Raw genomic sequence first — 22,703 nt, 5'->3', positions numbered from 1 at the left:
AGAAAAATATACAAAGTGAATCAAAACGAATATTCTTGTGTCTGAGAATATCAAAACAAATATTCTTGTGATTGAGAATATCACAATCAATCTTCAGTTTTCTTATTATGCCTCCGCAAGTTAGGAGTTGGTGAAGCTACTCCTAACTTGATTAGATTGCGCCAAAAAGGTGCTTTTGGCAGAGGCTTGGTAAGCACATCTTCCAGTTGATCTCCCGAGTGAACATGTATTACTTGAATCTTTTGTTGTTGAACTTGATCGCGGACAAAGTGAAAATCAATGGCTATGTGCTTCATTCGACTATGAAAGACTGGATTTTGGCATAAGTAGTGCCCACATTATCACAGTAAACTGTTGGTGTGCGAGATAGAGCAATATGAAATTCAGAAAGGAGATTCATTATCCAATTTGTCTCTGTGACAGCTCCAGCCACAACACGATATTCTGCTTCAGTGGAAGATCTGACACAGTCCTTTGCTTTTTGGACGACCAACTAATGGGATTTGAGCCAAAATAAATAACATAAGCAGAGGTAGAAGACCAATCATTCAAATCACCCGCCCAATCCGCATCAAAATGAATGTGTAAGGTTTTTTCTGATTGACGACGAAGGAGAAGACCATAGTTGATTGTTTGCTTAAAGTAACGAAGACGCTTGACAACTTGCTAGTGTATAACTGTAGGCTTCTGCATAAACTGCGAGAGCTTGTTGACGGCAAAACTAATATCAGGCCGCGTAAAAGCAAGATATTGGAGTTTGCCGATGCCACTTCGATATTGTTTGGTGTCAGTAAGTGCAGAACCATCCTCAAGTTGTAGTGGTGTGGAGGTTCTTGACGAGCTAAAAACACAACACAAAATTATGCTCGCTAGTCGAATATAGTATAAAAAATATCGTATCCACAGGGATTAGATTTAAACAGTGTTTTCGTAGCTTCTAGTTTTAATTGCTATCCAAGATGATCAATAATTTAGATTTGTGTGAATTAAAACTAACATTAACTAAAAGTCTAACTATTGGCTAATAACAATTGTAACAAGAGTAAGCAAAAAGATATCAAGGGGAGAAAATATGGGTTGATTGGATAGGTGTAAGATACTTGTTTAGGAATTAACTTTAGTTACTTCACTTCTATGGTTTAAGTGAGTCTCTCGAATTCACTCTATTATGTTCAAACATTCAGTAGAAACTCCTCTCTCGATTAAGTCTCAACCTTACGATATGAGCTAAGTTAAGCTTGGTGAAGATATGCAAGAATTCGTAGTGGATTGATCCTTAGGAGAACCTCTTTCGATTATCCTCCTAACTAGGTCTAAACATTAATTCAACTAGCCTCTTTTGATTACTAAGAAGAATCAACGAATTCAACCAACAAGATAATGCAAAACATCACAAATTATGCCTCTTTCGATTATATAAACAAGTGAATATATATGCAATAATAAAAATACCCAAAATACTTCAATATATAAAACTAGAGTTAATATCCACAAACAATTCTCAAAATACCAAATCCATCAATCCCTAAGGAAGAATTACTCCATGGATATGGAAAAATTCATCATAATTAAGTTTAAGTCAAAGAAAAACATAAAATATCCAAACCCTTGTCTTGAGTGAGGATGAATGGTGAAATCCTTGTGCTCTTGCTTCTCCCTCTTCTCCTTAGCTTCCTTAGGTCTAAATTATTTCAAAAGTCCTCAAAATACCATTTTTCTATGTATATATACCTAGTAGGGTCGGGCCCAAATATATACACCTTCTCCTACGCAAAAAAGTATACTTTTCCGGAGTTGGACGTGCGCGACCGCGCACCTGGAAGGGTGGCCGCGCACTTTTCACACTTTCTGCAACATATGCGCGGTCAGTGCGTGGCCGTTCTTTTGCCGCGCACTTTCTACACTGTTATGTTGGGAATTTGAAATAACGTAAAACATGAAAATTGTAGCCCTTTGAATTAGATTTCCAACAATATATTGTGGAGCCCAAATAGATTTCTGAGCGAAAGATTATGTGTATTTAACTATACAGTGTGCAATATGCCTGCTCGATTCTTCATTTCGTTGCACTATCATCTGTTGATCCCCGAACATGATTCCGAATTAATTCCCTGGGCTTTTACTCAGACTTTAAAGTTTCAAATCACTTGAATTCATTCTATAACATCTAGATAGCTCGGAATTACTCCTACAAGGCATAAAATACACCATTAGTATAAAGCACTGGCGATTAAAGCTCAACTCAACTAAAGTACAGTAAATTGAAATGTAATAATCGATTAAAATATGAGATTATAGCCTACCATCAGTGCTGAGAGGCGTGGAAACTCTATTGCAATCATCCATACCGAATTCTTTGAGAACCTCAAGTATGTACTTTGATTGAGAAAGAAAAAGGTCATCAGCCAGAGGAAGTACTTCAACACCAAGGAAGAAGTTGAGTGGACCCAAATCTTTTAGTGAGAATCGAGCAGCAAAGGCATCTATCAAACTTTGGAGTGTTTGAGTATTATTCCTTGTTATCACAATATCATCGACATACACAAGAAAAAACAGAGTGATATCCAAGTTTTTATAAATAAAGAGAGAATTATCAGAATAAGCTTTGGTAAAACCTGATTAAACTAAGAAATTTCTTTCGTTGTACCATGTCCGGGGAGCTTGTTTGAGCCCATAAATGGTCTTTCGCAGGCGGCACACATGATTTGGATAGTCAGGATGCTCGAAGCCCTTTAGTTGTTGCATGAAAACTTCTTCATCAAGATGTCCTTGTAAAAAGGCATTATTGACATCAAGATGGTGGAGCGGCCAGCCATGCATTGTTGCAATGGACAAAATAACTCTAACGGTTGTTGGTTTGACGACCGGGCTGGACGTTGTGTGAAGCCTTTGGCAACTAATCTAGCTTTATATCGATCAAGACTCTCATCTGCTTTATGTTTGACATGAAAAATCCATTTGTTACCTATAAAATTCTGATTTTACATTGGTGGAACAAGGTCCCAAGTGTGAATTTTGAGTAATGCAAAAAATTTTTTTTGCATAGCTGCACGCCAGTGGGGGTCCTTAACTTCATGTGAGACTGAACTAGGAGTAATAATTTCATTAGAAATAGTAGCCGTGTAGTCAATAAAGTTTTTTGGTTTGAAAATATTATTTTGTGATCGAGTAGTTATACGTGGGGGATTAGGTTGGTGCAAATTTTCCTATGTGGAAGCACTATTATTTAAGGGAGAGTTATCAGGTGATGAATATAAAGCAGAAGATATTGATGGCGAAGAAGAAATTGAAGGATATTACTTACATGGTTTGAAGATGTACTTGGCGACTGTGAGGGTGCAACGATTGTGGCCTGAGTAAGAGGACCTATTTTAGTGTTCAATTTAGATTTGTTGCTGGAGTTTTAAAGTAAAAAAATAAAAGGAGAATCACTAGAGATATATGATTGGGAAGATTTGTTTGAGATATCAGTGGAACATACTTTGTGCCACAAAATAGGAGGGGATTACAAATTTAAACTGGAAGATTTGAGATGAGCGAAAATTATTTTGAAGGGAAAAACTTCTTCAATAAATCTTACATCACGAGAGATATAGACTTTTGACAAAATAGGATCGTAACATTAATGACTATAATAGAAATTAGAAAAATCCAAATAAACACATGGTACTAATTTTGGCTCTAATTTATTTTTGGCATATGGTTTAAGCCAAGGATAGCAAAGACATCCAAAAGGGCGAAGTAAATCAAAGTTAGGATCTTTGCCAAAAAATATTTGATATGGGGATTTGCGTTAGTAGTTGGTAAGGAAAAATGATTTATGAGGTAGACAGCTGCATGACATGCAAAGGACCATAAATTTTGGGGCAGGTAAGCTTGATGTAATAAAGTTCTAGACGTTTCTAATATATGACGGTGTTTCTGTTCAGCTAAGGCAACACGTTGAGGGGTGTAAGGTGGCGATAATAATTATTGTATTCCTTTAAAAGCTGGAGAAGATTTTAAACCAAGGTATTCTCCAGCACCATCAGAGTAAATAGTCAGGATTTTTGTATTAAAATAATTTTATACTAAAGGCTTGAAATCAGTAAGAATCTTTGCTAAACCACTTTTGTGTTTTAAGGTGCATGTATAACCATATATATTTGAAAAAATAATCGACAAAAATGACATAATAAGAGTTTTGATCGATAGATCGAACGGGGAAAGGGCCCCATACATTAGAGTATAGAAGTTTAAATTGTTTAGTACTGCTTAATGAATTTGTTGAAAAAGGAGATCTACGGATTTTATTGCAATAACAAGAATTACAAAACGCAATTTTTTCTGAATCGAAAAAAGGAAGATGATGACTACGTAATATGTAATCCAAAAGACGAAGATTGGAATGTCCTAATCTACGATGCCATAGAGAGAGAGAAGGTCTTGTGGTGGTGGCCGAGTATACAAAGGTTGATGATGTGCGCAAGAAATCTGATGTGCCACTCATAAAGATCCTTCCTATTCTGGCCACTAACCAACGGTGCCCCCGTATTCAGTGCCTTGATAAAAAATAAGATGGAAAAAATTCAATAGAGGTCTTATTTTGAGAACAAAATTTAGAAACTGAAATAAGATTCCGTTTAATAGAAGGAGCACATAAAATATTTTGCAGAGGAAAGGATCGAGAAGGAGTAAATAGAGAGGAAGTTCATGTGTGAGTAATTGGAATTGCATTACCATCACCCATTGAAATCTCTGCCGGTCCAGTATAATCCTATGCAGTAGCCAAGTTTTGAGGGATGTCAGTGATATGGTGAGACGCTTCTGTGTCTAGAATCCATGGTGCTTGGCTTGAGTTTGATCTGGAAGCAAATAAAGCTTTTGCTTCAAAGTCGTTATGAGACTTTGAGCGACAAACAGAGGCTGCATGACCAAATCGTCCTCATAGCTAGCATTGAATAGGCGACTTATTATAGAATAGGGATGAGGGACGTCATTGCTGAAAGTATCCATTGTTGCTCATATTTTTGTTGGGCTGTAAGTTTGCAGATTGTGGGTTATGTGCATGCCATTATGGTTGTCTGTTTCATGGTTGTGGTCCATTCCAATGCCGATTGCTTTTGGTATTGTTTGAACTAATATTTTGTTGTGCTACTTGAGCAGTAATGGAGTTGGTCTGCTTCTTCTTTTGTTCTTCATGTTGTAAGAAGATTTCATGATCTGAAAGTTTCTCAAATAGTTCTTCATAAGAGATGAGAGTATCACGTGTTCGAATAGCAACACTGAATTGACTGTATTCTGGTCCAAGACCATTCAAAATCTTGATTATTAACTCTTCATGAGCAACAGTTGATCCAACAACGGCAAGTTTGTCAGCGAGAGATCTAATTTCTCGAAGATATTCTATGACAAATTTGTTATCTTTCGAAACCTTAGCAAGAAGATCCCGAAGACTGTAGATTCTGGTTTGAGACTTATTTGCAAATGTGATGTGCAAATAGTCCCAAGCCTCTTTAGCAGTAGATACAGTAGCAACAGAAGGAGCAATTGTTGGGTCGACCGACGCCATCAATGCATTGCATATCAAACTATCATGTTGGAACCATACTTTATATTCTGGAGTAATAACATTAATATCGCCTTGTTTGATGATTTTGGGAGGCCAAACAGCGGAACCACCAAGGTAAGAAATAAGGTCAAATCCACACATCAGTTTGAAGAATTGAGCTTTATAAGTTGCAAAGTTGTTACTGCCTGTGAGCTTTATTGGCAGTTGTGATGCCAGATTAAAGTTGAAGACTTATGTTCTAGCAGAGGATATATCAAGATAAGTGGTATGTGAATGTTCTTGTAAAACAGATGGGTTTTATTGGTTGGATTTGGTTGCAAAGGATTCATATGGAGAGTTAGATGGAGAGCTGCCTGCCATTGGTTAAAAAAAAATGGAGAGAAGTGATCAGATTGCTCGTTTGAGTGTGTAATGCTCTGATACCATAAAAGAGAGAGCTGATGCAAAAGAGCTTTGAGTATTTTATTGATAGCATTCTTCTTTTTATACACAGAGAAGAGAATGAGATCCCATGAAAATAGACCAATACAAAAGGAAAATATACAAAGTGAATCAAAATGAATATTCTTGTGTCAGAGAATATCAAAACAAATATTCTTGTGATTAAGAATATCACAATCAATCTTCAGTTTTCTTATTAGGGATAAATTGCCAATCTTCCTGAGTTGAGTGTAATAATGTTAAATCACAAATGATATGCTACTATATAGCAATCTTGTTAAAATAATTTGAAATCATATGTTGCTGCAACCAAATCAATCCAATCATCTTATCAATAGCTTTCAGAACTATGTTCATTCATTTTATTTTTTCCTCAATTTGCTTCGTTAATTTGATAAATCAAATTCTGAATTCATGTAGATTAGTTCCCATATTTGTCTTATAGATTAGTAAATCTGCATATTAATTCAAATTTTTTTGTTAAACTATTAAAGAAAAGAAGTAAGAAAAAGAAGAAGAAAGTAAACGAACATAGATATGAAGAAGAAAGGGGGAGAAGGAGAAAGAAGGAAGTGATTGAAGAGATCTCATAGAATAGAAAAGAAAGGGGCTCAATTTTTTTTTTGCCACATCAGTTATTAGGGTGGAATAAAATTACTCACAATGTGTTTTGGGGGGGGGGGGGAGGAGGAGGGGATTAAAAATCACTCGCTTAGTTTAAGTGTTCAAACATATTTTCTGGACAAGTTTAATGAGATCTTTATGTATTTTATCTATAATTAACTTCCTTGCATTTTAGGAAGCTATAGGAATAAATATCAAATACAATATATATATAAAAATTTACGAAAGAAATTTAGGGCTACAACACGCATTTATCTTCTTCAATTCACAGGTATGAATTTAAGTTGGGATAAATAATCTAAAGATTTTGGGTCATCAATTCCACTTGAATCCTAGACAGAGTAAAATATATGAATATAGTCATATGTCAAATTGCAGTAGATGCCATATTTTAACAGCTGATTGGACATTCCAGATAAACCCACTAAACCGCTATTTGCCACATCCACAAGCATTCTACCTCAATAATTAATTATCCTAAGAGTCGTTTCATACATTTTTTAACCTTTCAAGATTCTGAAGAGCTTTGTCTTGAAATTCTTCATAAAGACAATATCTTTCATATGATCCCAAAGGATTCACTTCAGCTCCATATATACGAGATTAGCACTAATTCTCGTGTAGTTTAATTTTTCTTATTTATAGTGTAAGGATAATATATTCTAGCTAGCTAGTTCCTCCTCCATAAATAAAGTTACACCACTTTAATTTCCTTCCACTGCACAGAGTGAAGCATGTTTCCAACTATAAATACTCCCACTAACTATTTGCTTCCCATCACCAAAACAAACCATCTCTCAAAGAAAACAAGACAACCCTATAAAAGAAAAGCCGTTTTTTTTTCAATGGATAATACTCAAAATTGTTCATCTATTAGTTGTGAAATACAAATCATAAGAGCAAGAAACATAGAAAAAAGCTCTTTAGCAAAAAGCAACCTGTTTGTTAGATGCTATCTTCCAGCAGGAAACAACCAAAGAATTCAGCTAAACAGCCAAGAAATCTCATCATCAAAATCCGACAACTTGTTTTGGGATGAATCTTTCTCATTGGATTGCATGGGAACTCAAGAATCCATTAACATGCTGAAGCAAGGAACAGTCGTTTTCGAGCTCCGATCAAGAAAATATATTCCAGTTTTTGGGAAAAATATTGGTGGATCACAAGTGTTGGGGAGAGCTGAAATTCCATGGAAAAGAGTATTTGAGTCAACAGAAATGAAGATTGAGGAATGGGCAATCATGGCCACTTCTAAGAATAATGAAAATGTGAAACCTCCAGCAGTTAAAATAGTAATGAAGGTTAATGTAAAAGATCAGGCAAATAAAGTCAAGAAAAATGATAGATTGATAAGATCATGGGATGAGTCGTGTACATGTAAAGGTTACTGTGGGTGCAATGGTGGTAGTATTTTCAGTGCTGATGATTATGAAATCTTTGCACTTGGAGTTGCCCTAGATGCCTTTTAATTTAAGGCCAGAAATGGGCGAAGCACTGTTACTCAATTGGATTGATTTTTTTAGTGACTTAGACTAATTAATTCTTGCATTAACTATGTCATTGTACGTTTTTAGTGTTAAGAAATTTCATTGCTTTGATAGAATACAAGGCTTTTATCTTTTCATAGAAATTGTTCTTTCTTGTTTAACTTCAGTTCCCTTAAAGTGAATCTTGACTTCTTCTTTTTTCAGTATCAGCAACACAATGAAATGATAATTAATTGACATACCATATTACAATTTATAATTAATTATATATAAATCAAGATCTACACCAAATGACCAAGTTAATTATTCACGAAAGTAAAATCTTTATATATGCACATTAAATTTTCAAGAATCAATGCTGTTTTTCAGGGTAATCGAACCAAAGGCCTCAAGGGTCGAGCATAAATGTTTCTGTTGGTTCTCTTTAAAATGGGAGCCAACTCAACAGAAAAATAATGTTTCTTCGAGGGGATATTGAGGGTAATAGCCAAAAGGAGAAGTATAGGAAACTAAATTTGCAAGTATTCTTTAAACAAACAAAAAGAAAACAAACCACTAATTAACTTAGAATACAGAGGTGAATTAAAAGATTGTTGTGGTGCTTACACTTTATATTTGTTGTTTATACTGCTACTTGACTGTGGCCTTTTAAACTTGCTACTACTAGTGTTATATATCAAAAGAACGTAAGGGTATCGCTATTTTGGAAATTCAGTTGAATGCGTTAACCTTAGATTAATCTAGTGTAAATAAATGTATCTTTTTTCACTTTGTACTTTACTTTATGGCTGTCAATTGTCATTAACTTTCTTTGTTGAGTAGATTGCTACACTTCCTATTTATTCGGTATTTGAAATCGACTGGCCCGACTAGATAGGATACGAGTCGATATTGATAAGTCAACTCGTTAGTGTTCCCTATCAAGAAGTTCACAATTTCTAGGGCTCAAACATGATACTTCTAGTTCAAGGGGAAGAAATCCAAATCATGTCATCACATCCCTTGATGATCATAATTAGCTTTTGTCAATTCATAATACTCCCGTCTCTAATAAAATGAGTGTTAAACAAATAATCATAATTACAACTTGGCTTGACCCTCCTTTTTCATAACTGTGATGACCCAAAATATTATTTTTAAATTTAATAATTAATTATGTTTTAAGACCTCAAAAAATACTATTTATCATTCCTCGACTTGCGTGCGTAGTCAGTAAAATTTTCCGGAAAGTTTTCAGGTGAAAAATGGATTAAAATGTGAATTAGTGCTTTAAAACTCAACTAAGTTGACTTTGGTCAACATTTTGAGCAAACAGACTCAGATCAATGTTTTGACAGTTCCGGTAGGCCCGTATCATGATTTGGGACTTAGGCGTATGCTCGGAATCAAATTCCGAGGTCCCTAGCCCGAGATATGGAATTTTGATAAAAAATTAAAAGTTTAATTTCAAATAGTGACCGAATGTCAAATTATATGCAAACGACTCCGGAATAGAATTTTGATGATTCCAACAGCTCTGTATGGTGATTTTGGACTTAGGAGCGTAATCAGAATTTTATTTGAAAGTCCGTAGTGGAATTAGGCTTGAAATGCCAAAAGTTAAATTTTTTGGAAATTTGACGGGGGGTTGACTTTTTGATATCGAGGTCGGAATCCGATTCTGAGAATTGGAATAGGTCTGTTATATCAATTATGACTTGTGTGCAAAATTTGAAGTCATTCCGAATTGATTTGATGTGTTTCAGCACAAGATATAGAATTTGAAAGTTCAAAGTTCATAGATTTTGATTTGAGGTGCGATTCGTCGTTTTGATATTGTTTGATGTGGTTTGAAATCTCGACTAAGTTCGTATTATATTTTGGGAGGTGTTGGAATAATTGGTTAAGGTCCCGAGGGTCTCGTGTGGATTTCGGAAGGTAACGGAATGGATTTCGAACAAAGAGGGTTGCTGCAGAAATTTCGCCAGAAATTTCTAGTGCGTGGAGCCACCTTTGAAAGCTTATATCTCGCAATTTATAAGGAATCAGAAACTTTTCAAAACATGAAAGTTGTAGTCGTTTGATTCTTGTTTAGAGAAAGTTACACCATTCATTATTTGGACATTTGTACAGAAAGTTATGATGGATTGAATGAAAGCTGGTAGAGCAGTTTTGCCAGAAATTTCGCTGTGTGGAGCCGATTTTGGAAGCTTATATCTCGCAATTCATAAGGAATCGGAAAACTTTTAAAATATCAAATTATAGTCGGTTGATTCTAGTTTCCAGAAAGTTAAACCATTCATCATTTAGGCATTTGTGCATAAAATTATGATCGATTGAAGGAAGGCTGGTACAAGCAAGTTCTGGTGAATTTTTAGTGACGGAAAATGGACTTTTAGTGATGGATGGACAGAAACTTAAGGACCAAAAATGGTCATTTTCTTCATTTCGTTTTGGATTTTTGGAGCACGGTTCTTGGGCGATTTGCACGGAAAAATATTGGGGTAAGTGTTTCTTATCCTATATTGATTATATTTCATGATTCCATACCCATTTACATCATGAATCCGTGAATTTATAGAAGAAAAATCAAGATTTTTGCAAAATCTTTCAGAAACAAAAATTTAAGATTTGGAGGTCGAGTTATTGCCGGAATTTGGTAAAATTGGTATGGGTGGACTCGTAATTGAATGGGTTATCGGATTTTGTAAGTTTCACCGGATTTCGAGATGTGGTCCCCACGGGCAAATTTTGAGCTAATTTCGGATTTTATTGAAAAATATAATATTTTCTTATGATTTTGATTACTATAATTTTTATTGATTTATCGAATTAATTATGACTAGATACGAGTCGATCAGAGTCAGAAAATCGAGGAAAAAGCATAATACTTGGTTAAATTGGAGCAAGCCGAGGTAAGTGACTTGTCTAACCTTGTGTGGGGGAAATTTCCCCTAGGATTAATAATTGTAATGTGTGAAAAGTCGTGTACACGGGCTAAATATAAAAGATTATGTTTTAAATTATTTAGATCACTGTTGCGCATTGATTAAATTATTTTATTTTGTTATATTCTTCATTATTGATTTAATGTTTATATTTTAAATTTGCTTGAATTTTTCCTGCTAATTATTTTATCTGTTTAGTTGGAACTTGATTTCTTTTATTTTGTGTATTATTTGAAGGTTGATTTTTTTTAAATTAAATATTATTAATATGAAGTATTTGACATTTTTAAACTTGATATTAAAGCAACGTATTAAAGATTTTGAAATATTATTTTCCTGAATTATTTATTCCTGAATATTTTTGTAAGATTTTCGTACTCATTGTGATGGAGCAGTGAGCTCTTTATTGTGGAAAAATATTATTGTGTAATTATTTTGACATGAGCCGTGAGCTCTTTATTGTGAAAAAATATTATTGTTGAATTATTTTGATATGAGCCGTGAGCTCTTTATTGTGAAAATATATTATTGTTGAATTATTTTGACATGAGCCGTGAGCTCTTTGTTGTGAAAAAATATTATTGTTGAATTATTTTGACATTAGTCGTGAGCTCTTTATTGTGGAAAAATATTATTCTTGAATTATTTTGACATGAGTTGTGAGCTCTTTATTGTAGAAATATATTGTTGTTGAATTACTTTGACAAGTTAAATTATTTGAGCACCTGAGGTGCAAATTGTGATATATTGATACGCATGCGGTGGTATAAGGTCTGGGTATTGAAACGTATGCGGTGAGATAAGGGTGGCTTGATACGCGTGGCTAGTAGGGGGAACTATTAGAAGTCATGCGGTGTGATAAGGATGGCTAAAACGCGGGACGCTATTTCGGGATAAATGTTTTCTTTAAAATAAATTGTGAAGGCTCTCACGGTGAGATAAGAAAATGAGATATTGTGAATTTGTTTATGATTTAGGACTACGAGACGGTACCTCGGGAGTACCCTTGTTGATATTGATTTATGGCCGCAGTTGCCTTTGATTATTGTTGTGATTTTCTTAAAGTTGAAAAGAATTCTGTTTTGTTTTCACGAGGTATTTATTTGTCATTAATTGATGTAATTAAATGTGACATACTACTTGATTCATTTCCATTGTCATTTTAACTTATAATATTATTTAAACATTTTACCATGCCATTATTTATTCTCCAGTAGGGCCTGACCTGACCTCGTCCCTATTCTACCTAGGTTAGGCTTGACACTTACTGGGTATCGCTGTGGTGTACTCACACTACGCTTCTGAACATCTTTTTGTGCAGATCCAGGTACATCTTATCAGACCACGCATCAGTAAACTAGTTGTACGAGGAGACTTCGAGGTATATCTGCCAGCGTCCGCAGACTCCGGAGTCCCCTTCTATCTTACTATGTTGTCTTCCTTATTTACTTTAGACTTTGATGTATAGAGACATAGAGAATAGATTCTTAGAAACTTGTGACTTATTTCTACCGGGTTTTGGGAGCTGAAATTATTTGAATTGTAGTTTATTTATTTCAGATATTTATTATTATTTCGCATTGATAGGCTTACCTAGTCTTAGAGACTAGATGCTATCACGACATCCTACGGAGGGAATTTGGGGCCGTGACAAGTTGGTATCAGAGATCTAGGTTCATAGGTGTTATGAGTCACAAGCAGGTTTAGTAGAGTCTTGTGGATCAATACGAAGACGTCTGCACTTATCTTCAGGAGGCTATGCAACGGTTAGGAAAATATTCACTTCTTTGATTCCTTATTGTGCGATATTGATTTAGCTTGAAACATATATCTCATATTCCTTTGTATCCACTCGTGTATGACATTGTGCACTCTGTATCAGTTGTGCATCAATGGCTCGTGATGCCGCAGATGGACTACGAGGGAGCCAGAGATGCTCAAACATTGCCTTAACGTGTGGTTCCGACTGAAGATGCGGGCATATTGAGAGATCACCTAGTGAATCATGTGCTGGGTGCAACGGACATTGGCGTCTGGTTGATTTATATGAGCTGTGAAGGTTATTATTGTGAATCATCGGACGTTGTGACCTATGACTTCATGCCGTCCACTATCAATGGGTGGATTGCGGGGTCATATATTATATCAGTTTTGGGCCTGAAATATATATATATATATATATATATATATATATATATATATATATATGGTACTGAAAGGTTCCCTAAAATTTACACATGTTTAAGGCTTGAGATTTTGTAGAGGATAAGGTTGGGACTTGTGGTATGTCCTTCCTTAATAATCCTATACTTCAATACCAAAGGAGTTATAGAAACAACTCTAAATTTGTAGAAGGTCTACTCAGCGTGGACGTCACTTTTTGCGGATTTTGGGGTGCTTCGGAGGAAGTACACTTGTTGACGAGAGTCTGGACTATGTGGTTTGTGACAAGATTTGTCTGTATGGACCTCTACTTTTGTGATCGTTGTGTATAAATAGGGGTAAGGGTTACCCCAAAGAAGAATCAAAAAGTATGTTAAGAAATGGGTTAGCTCAACAGTGTTGAGTTAGCATAACAAAAGAAGAAATTTGCCTTGGGAGAGATAATTATCCACCGGTGTTCGTGGCAAGCCTATGAAGAGGGCAGACCAACCAATGCAACACCGCCCGCTTGGCTCAGTTCTCAGAAATGCTTTGAAAAGAGTTTGTTTTCCGGACTCTCCGTAATGCGTGTCATATAGGGTTTGAACAGTTGCGTCAGGTCACCATTGACGGTGTCAGAATATGCCATCAAGTTCAATAAGTTAGCCCGTCATACTCCTACTTTGCAACCTACAGCCAGAGGGCGAGTCCACAAACTCATTAAATGACTCAATTATGACCGTAAAATTTTGTACGACTCGGGAGCTACAAGCTGATACTTCATTTCTTCTAGTTGTACAAATTTCCAAGATATTAGAATGTGTTCGGGGTGAGGAAAAAAAGGAACCTAAGGAGACCAAGACGTCTCGAGGTTCTGGGGGATTCAGTGGATTCTACTCTGCAAGTATAAATCATTATGGCGGGGGCTCGGGCTGTCAGCCAGCCCAGTCCGCACATCGGATTACTCGGGGTGATCCAGTAAGTTCTTTTAATGCACCACCGACATGAGTTCCTACATTGGTTATTCCAGTTATCTGGCACAGACTCAATATGTGTAGCCTAACCCGCAAAGGGGTTGTTATGAATACGGTGATACTAGGAACATCTTGAGAAAAATTGTCCCAAACTTGGGAGAGACTTATTTCATCAAAGCACTCAGGCTACGTGCTCCATTGCAGTTACTACACCACCCATACGACACGTTAGGGGTGGAGGACAGGTGGGTAGAAGGCGTCCTAGAGGTGGAGACCCAGCCGTTGATATATTTGTTTTATGGTATGGCGGAGGTCGCTACATCAGTTGGTGTCGTTACAGGTACGACCTTGATATAATATAAATGAATAATTTCCTTAACTTGATTCGGTTCTGAGTATCGAGACGATTCCTCCTATTGTGCTCCACTTATGAGTGAGTTTCATAATTCTATAATCTACTTATGTGTTTACTTTTGTTGGGAGATTCCATGGAGATAACTACGCTTATCATTCCATGTTGGTCACTAATAAGACCTGTGAGGCTAAATGTGGCTTTCTGTTACTCATTCCGATAAGTTTTAATGTAATTTACGGATAATTAATTACAAATTATGAATTATATACCCTACCGGTGTGGGGTTCATTATGTGTTGTGATTTTATTTAACGAAAATTATTTAGAAGGAGCAAATAAAAAGTTTCGATTGGCACGATGTGCATTGTGATTCAGAACCGAGGACGAGATTCTCGCATTTTAATATAAACTGATATGTTTAAATTGGGCTACGAGCTGCGGTTGAAGTTATATAAGGACGAGATCCTTGTGAGAAAAATTCTTGTGTTTAAGTTATCCCTTGTGAATTTTAATTTGTACTATAGTACTAATAGGGAGTCATGCATGTTAGGCTTATTTGAAAATTCTATATGAAATTCTTTGTGCATACTTACCAATTTTTTGTTGTAATTATTGAGTTTTAACCTACGAGGTAGGTTCCCGCCCAGGTGACGTTAAATGTGACTCATTAATTTGGGTAAATAATTATGAGGTCTTCATGCCTCGTATCTCGTTATCAGTATTGTGAAGGTTTGAAATGAGATTTTTGTTAACATGAAGTTAATTGACGCTTTTGTAATTGATTATGAACAACTATTAAGACCAGATTGACCCAGAAGGGTGCTCCGTTCATATGGACCGAGGAATGTGCTAAGAGCTTCTAAAAGCTCAAGACAACTTTGACTACAGCCCTAATGTTAGTATTACCTACAGGTTCAGGGTCTTATATTATGTATTATGATACGTCACGTATTGACCTCGGCGCAGTGTTGATGCTAAAAGGTAGGGTGATTGCCTACTCGTCCAGATAGTTAAAGGTGTATAAGAAGAATTATCTTGTACACAACCTTGAGTTAGCAGCTATTGTTCATGCCTTAAAGATTTGGCGGCATTATTTGTACGGTGTCCATTACGAGGTCTACACCGATCACCGAAGTCTACAATATCTGTTTAAACAGAAGGATCTTAATTTGCGGCAACGGAGATGGTTGGAGTTGCTTAAGGATTATGATATCACCATTCTCTATCATCCTGGGAAGGCCAATGTAGTGGCCGATGCCTTGAGTCCTACGGCGAAGAGTTGGGCAACTTAGCATATTTACCGGTAGCAGAGAAGCCTTTAGCCTTGGATGTTCAGGACTTGGCCAACTAGTTTGTTAGACTGGATGTTTCCGAGCAGAGCCGAGTGTTGGCTTGTGTGGTTTATCAGTCTTCTCTTTATGACCGTATCAGGGAACGTCAGTATGATGACCCCCATCTACTTGTCCTTAAGGACACAGTTCAGCACGGCGATGCCAAGAAAGTCACTATTGGAGATGAAGATGTATTACGGATGCAGGGAAGGCTATATGTGCCAAATGTAGATGGTTTGCGCGACTTGATTTTCCAGGAGGCTCACAGTTCGTGGTACTCCATTCATCCGGGTGCTGTAAAAATGTATCAAGACTTGATACAACACTATTGGTAGAGGCGGATAAAGAAATATATATTGGAATATGTAGCTCGGTGCCTAAATTATCAGCAGGTGAAATATGAGCATCAATAACCGGGTGGATTGCTTCAGAAGATGGAAATTCCAGAATGGAAATGGGAGCGGATCACTATGGATTTCGTTGTTGGGCTCCCACAGACTCGGAGGAAGTTCGATGCAGTTTGGGTGATTATGGATAGATTGACCAAGTCATCTCATTTCATTCCTGTGATTACTACTTACTCTTCAGAGCAGCTGGCTTAGGTATATATTCGCGAGATTGTCAGACTTCACGGTGTACCGGTATCTATCATCTCTGACCGGGGTACACAGTTTACCTCACGGTTTTGGAGGGTTGTACATCAAGAGTTGGGTACTCGTGTGGAGTTGAGTACAACATTTCACCCTCAGACGGATAGGCAGTCCGAACGTACTATTCAGATACTGGAGGATATGCTTCGTGCGTGTGTGATAGATTTTGGGGGTACTTGGGATCAGTTCTTACCACTTGCGGAGTTTGCTTATAACAACAGTTGCCAGTCAAGCATTCAGATGGCTCTGTATGAGGCCTTGTATGGTAGGCGGTGTCGGTCCCCAGTGGGTTGGTTCGAACCGGATGAGGCTAGGCTATTGGGTACAGACTTGGTTCAGGATGCCTTGGAAAAGGTTAAGTTGATTCAGGATTGACTTCGTACAACCCAATCTAGACAGAAGAGTTATGTGAATCGGAAGGTTCGTGATATTGCATTCATGGTTGGTGAGCGGGTATTGCTCCGAGTTTCGCCTATGAAGGGTGTGATGAGCTTCGGGAAGAAGGGCAAGTTGAGCCCTAGGTATATTGGGCCTTTTGAGATTCTTGAGAGAGTTGGAGAGGTGGCTTACAAACTTGCACTACCACCTAGTCTCTCTGCGGTTCATCCGGTATTCCATGTTTCCATGCTTCGGAAATATCACGGCGATCCGTCTCATGTGTTAGACTTCAGTTTGGTTCAGTTGGACAAGGATCTATCTTATGTTGAGGAACCGGTGGCTATTTTGGATAGGCAGGTTCGAAAGCTGAGGTCAAAGAATATTGCTTCCGTGAAGGTTTAGTGGAGGGGTCATCTGGTCGAAGAGGCGACTTGGGAGACCGAGCATGATATGCGCAGCTGTTATCCACACTTATTCACCAGCTCAGGTACTTTTTCTAACTCCGTTCGAGGACGAACGTTTGTTTTAGAGGCGGAGAATGTGATGATCCAAAATGTCATCTTTAAATTAATAATTAATTTTGTATTGTAAGACCTCGAAAAGCACTATTTATCATTCTTCGACTTGCGTGCATAGTCCGTAAAATTTTTCGGAAAGTTTTCACGTGAAAAATGGATTAAAATGTGAATTAGAGCTTTAAAACTCGACTAAGTTGACTTTGGTCAATATTTTGAGCAAACGGATTCGGATCAATATTTTGATAGTTCCGGTAGGTCCGTATCGTGATTTGGGACTTAGGCGTATGCCCGAAATCAAATTCCGAGGTCCCTAGCCCGAGATATGGAATTTTGATAAAAAATTAAAAGTTTAAATTCAAATAGTGACCGAATGTCAAATTATATGCAAACGACCCCGGAATAGAATTTTGATGAATCCAACAGCTTCGTATGGTAATTTTGGACTTAGGAGCGTGATCGAAATTTTATTTGGAAGTCCGTAGTGGAATTAGGCTTGAAATGACAAAAGTTTATTTTTTGGAAAGTTTGACCGGGGGGTTGACTTTTTGATATCAAGGTCGGAATCCGATTCTAGAAATTGGAATAGGTCTGTTATGTCATTTATGACTTGTGTGCAAAATTTGAAGTCATTCCAAATTGATTTGATGTGTTTCAGCACAAGATATAGAATTTGAAAGTTCAAAGTTCATAGATTTTGATTTGAGGTACGATTTGTCGTTTTGATGTTGTTTGATGTGGTTTGAAGCCTCGACTAAGTTCGTATTGTATTTTAGGACATGTTGGAATAATTGGTTAAGGTCCCGAGGGTCTCGGGTAGATTTTGAAAGGTAAACGGAATGGATTTCGGACAAAGAGGGTTGCTGGAAATTTCTGTTGCAGAAAGTTCGCCAGAAATTTCTGGTGCGTGGAGCCATTTTTGGAATCTTATATCTCGCAATTCATAAGGAATCGGAAAAATTTCAAAACATGAAAATTATTGTTGTTTGATTCTAATTTACAGAAAGTTAAACCATTCATTATTTGGACATTTGTACCGAACGTTATGATGGATTGAATGAAGGCTGGTAGAGGAGTTTTGCCAGAAATTTCTAATGCATGGAGCCGACTTTGGAAGCTTATATCTTGCAATTCATAAGGAATCGGAAAACGTTCAAAGCATAAAAGTTGTAATCGTTTGATTATAGTTTCCAGAAAGTTAAACCATTCATCGTTTGGACATTTGTACATAATGTTATAATCGATTGAAGGAAGGCTGGTACAAGCAAGTTCTGGTGGACTTTTAGTGACGGAAAATTGACTTTTAGTGACGGATATGCAGAAACTTAAGGACAAAAAATGGTCATTTCCTTCATTTCGTTTTGGATTTTTGGAGCACGGTTCTTGAGCGAGTTTTGGGCGATTTTCACGGGAAAACATTGGGGTAAGTGTTCCTTATCCTATATTGATTATATTTCATGATTCCATACTCATTTACATCATGAATCCGTGAATTTATGGAGGAAAATCAAGATTTTTGCAAAATCTTCCAATAACGAAAATTTAAGATTTGGAGGTCGAGTTATTATCGAAATTTGGTAAAATTGGTATGGGTGGACTCGTAATTGAATGGGTTGTCGGATTTTGTAAGTTTCGCCAGATTTCGAGATGTGGGCCCCACGGGCAAATTTTGAGCTAATTTCGGATTTTATTAAAAAATATAATATTTTCTTATGAAATTGATTACTATAATTTTTGTTGACTGTATCGAATTAATTATAACTAGATACAAGTCGATTGGAGTCGAAAAATCGAGGAAAAAGCATAATACTTGGTTAAATTGGAGCAAGCCGAGGTAAGTGACTTGTCTAACCTTGTATGGGGAAATTCCCCCAAGGATTGATAATTGTAATGTGTAGAAAGTCGTGTACACGAGGTGACGGGTGTGTACACAGGCTAAATGTGAAATATTATGTTTTAAATTGTGTAGATCACTGTTGCGCATTAATTAAATTATTTCATTTTGTTATATTCTTCATTATTGATTTAATATTTATATTTTAAATTTGCTTGACTTTTTTCTGCTAATTATTTTATCTGTTTAGTTGGAACTTGATTTTTTTTTATTTTGTGCATTATTTGAAGGTTGATTTTCTTAAATTAAATATTATTAATATGAAGTATTTGACATTTTTAAACTTGATATTGAAGCAACATATTAAAGATTTTGAAATATTATTTTCCTGAATTATTTACTCCTGAATATTTTTGTAAGATTTTCGTACTCATTGTGATGGAGCAGTGAGCTCTTTATTGCGGAAAAATATTATTGTTGAATTATTTTGACATGAGCCGTGAGCTCTTTATTGTGGAATTCGTGAGCTCTTTATTGTAAAAAAATATTATTGTTGAATTATTTTGACATGAGCTGTAAGCTCTTTATTGTGAAAACATATTGTTGTCGAATTAATTTGGCAAGTTAAATTATTTGAGCACCTGAGGTGCAAATTGTGATATATTGATACGCATGCGGTAGTATAAAGTCTAGGTATTGAAACGCATGCGGTGAGATAAGGGTGACTTGATACGCGTGGCTAGTATGGGGAACTACTAGAAGTCATGCGGTGTGATAAAGATGGCTAAAACGCGGGATGCTATTTCGGGAAAAATATTTTCTTTAAAATAAATTGTGAAGGCTCCCGCTGTGAGATAAGGAAATGAGATGTTATGAATTTATTTATGATTTGGGACTACGAGGCGATACCTCGGGAGTGCCCTTGTTGATATTGATTTATGGCCGCAGCTGCCTTTGATTATTGTTGTGATTTTCTTAAAGTTGAAAAGAATTCTGTTTTGTATCCACGAGTTATTTATTTGCCATTATTTGATGTAATTAAATGTGACATACTACTTGATTCATTTTTATTGTCATTTTATCTTATAATATTATTTAAACATTTTACCATGCCATTAAATATTCTCAAGTAGGGCCTGACCTGACTTCGTCACTACTCTACCGAGGTTAGGCTTTGCACTTACTGGGTACCGCTGTGGTGTACTCATACTACGCTTCTGCACATCTTTTTGTGCAGATCCAGGTACATCTTATCAGACCACGCATCAGTAAACTAGCTGTACGAGGAGACTTCGAGGTATATCTGCCAGCGTCCGCAGACTCCGGAGTCTCCTTCTATCTTACTATGTTGTCTTCCTTATTTGCTTTAGACTCTGATGTATAGAGACATAGAGAATAAATTCTTAGAAGCTTGTGATTTTTTTCTACCGGGTTTTTGGGAGTTGAAATTGTTTGAATTGTAGTGTATTTATTTCAGATATTTATTATTATTCCGTATTGATAGGCTTACCTAGTCTTAGAGACTAGATAACATCACGACATTCTAGGGGGGAATTTGGGGTCGTAGCAATTAGACCACACACTTTAAATTGTACAGCATTATATGGTACAACATCACTATAAATTACAAACTTGGCTTGGCCCTCCTTTTTCAAATTTCTTCCCGACCATAGACGCTTACTATGGATTAGACACTTTCCATCTATACTAGATTTCTAATATATTGGTGGAAGCAGTAATCCAATTAAGATGGAATCCAGAAATTTAAGTTCAGGCATTGTTAATTTTATACTATTTCTTTTATGACTTTATAGTCTATTTTTTCAATTATTAATCCATCATTCATCTTTCTTTCTTTTATGTTATCTGTTCTAGTTTCTTAGATTTAAGATATGGATATCTACTAGTCGATCTTCCTTAACCCTATTTATAATATCTATGTGATTGTGCGCATATAAATATAAGGTCTTTTGAGTTGTAATTAAAAGAGTCAGAATCTTATCAGTGATTTTTTCCCCAATAGAATCTTATCAGTGATTCAAAGATAGTTTTTAGGATCCCAATCTTTTTTGTGTATTTTAATGAGCATCCCATTCAGAAGTACACTTGTCTGTGCTGGACTACTAAGATTAGATTTTCATACGTCTGTGCATTTAAAAATAAAATTTTTGTGTTAGCTTTATACCTGGAACTGGATTATGCCAAGAGAAAAATGGGTCCCTTTCCAAAGTGCACTACTTTGCTCCTTGCACACTAATGAAAGGAAAAAAGAGAAACGGCATGAGTTGGTTAATTATAATGCTTTCACTAATCGAGTAAGATTAGTGATAATTAGAGACCAAAAAATGATTTTGATAACATTGTTTTGTAGTTTTGAAATATATAGCGAAGATTATTATAGATTTATCGGTGTTTGATATACACTATTACAATATTCACTTGTATCAAAATTATTAGAGTTGGACACAGAGGCAGAGTTAAGATTTTAAGTTTATGGACCATAATCTGTTTGACTTACTATATTCTAAATAGACTATTTATACATATTCAATAAAGTTTTTAACACAAATTCAAAGTTTGAGTCAAAACTATTAGGTTCTGTCGAACCGTAACTATAAGGCTGGCTCCGCTCCTGGTTTGACATGTCCAACTCACATATAGACGTATAACAATATTTACTTGAATCAAAATTGTAAGAGTTAGACGTTATATAGTTTATGAGGAGTTTCGGTTTATGTCTTTCTTCTTTATGTACTTATTTTTGAATTTTAATATATAGGCAGGGGTCAAGCTCCAGATCTAATGGTCAAATGACTTTTCAAGGAGAAAAAGAAAAACACAAAGATGCAAAGGAATTTAAAATGAATACAATGTCAAATTGCAATGCCATATTTTAACAGCTGGTTGTCCATTCCAGATCAATCCACAAAGCTCTAGCTAGACGAGCATTCCACGTAACTCAATACTTATCCTTAGAGTCGTTTGGTACATTATTTAACCTTTCAAGATTGCAACGAGTTTTTTTTTATGAAATTGTTTCACAAATACAATCTTTCTTATGATCCACAAGGATTCACTTCAGCTCCATTATGAGGGTAGCACTAATTCTCGTTGGGTGGACGTGGTTTTCTTTTTCTTACAATATATTTGTAAGGATAATTATTATTATACTCAGGGACGGCCAACCTCATCGGAGGCCTAAAGCAAAATCTTAATAAGAGGCCTTAAGAGTGTGTATATATATATATATATATATATATATATATAATTTAATGAACATCGTTTTTAAAAAAATTAGACAAGTGAGGATGTAGAATTAAAAAAATGAGAACTTAGTTTTATAAAATACAGAAAATTATATGAATTTAACGTTGATTGTATCACAACTGAAATGGGAGAACCCACAAAACATAAGTGACTCCTTTTTTTTAGTAAGTCCCTTTCTATATTTGGTAACAATTCAACTTTAGATTTTTCTTTTTACCATTAATGAGA

General features: G+C 35.9%; 1 protein-coding gene across 1 annotated transcript; it reads left to right on the top strand.

The window, feature by feature from the left end:
- Nucleotides 1-7,262: 7,262 nt before the first annotated feature.
- On the top strand, nucleotides 7,263-8,152 carry LOC104109109 (uncharacterized). Its single transcript, XM_009618313.4, has one exon. The coding sequence runs from the start codon at nucleotides 7,351-7,353 to the stop codon at nucleotides 8,083-8,085; it is 735 nt and encodes a 244-aa protein (XP_009616608.1). The 5' UTR covers nucleotides 7,263-7,350; the 3' UTR covers nucleotides 8,086-8,152.
- The last annotated feature ends 14,551 nt before the right edge of the window (nucleotides 8,153-22,703 follow it).

The sequence above is a fragment of the Nicotiana tomentosiformis genome, chromosome 5, assembly GCF_000390325.3.
Source record: "Nicotiana tomentosiformis chromosome 5, ASM39032v3, whole genome shotgun sequence".
Taxonomy (NCBI): domain Eukaryota; kingdom Viridiplantae; phylum Streptophyta; class Magnoliopsida; order Solanales; family Solanaceae; genus Nicotiana; species Nicotiana tomentosiformis.
The sequence above is the reverse complement of the archived record's forward strand: the minus strand, read 5'-3'. Positions and strand labels throughout refer to the sequence as shown.

What these genes read in the sequence shown, in the direction of transcription:
- LOC104109109 (XM_009618313.4), top strand. Translation starts at nt 7,351, where the DNA reads ATGTTTCCAACTATAAATACTCCCACTAACTATTTGCTTCCCATCACC.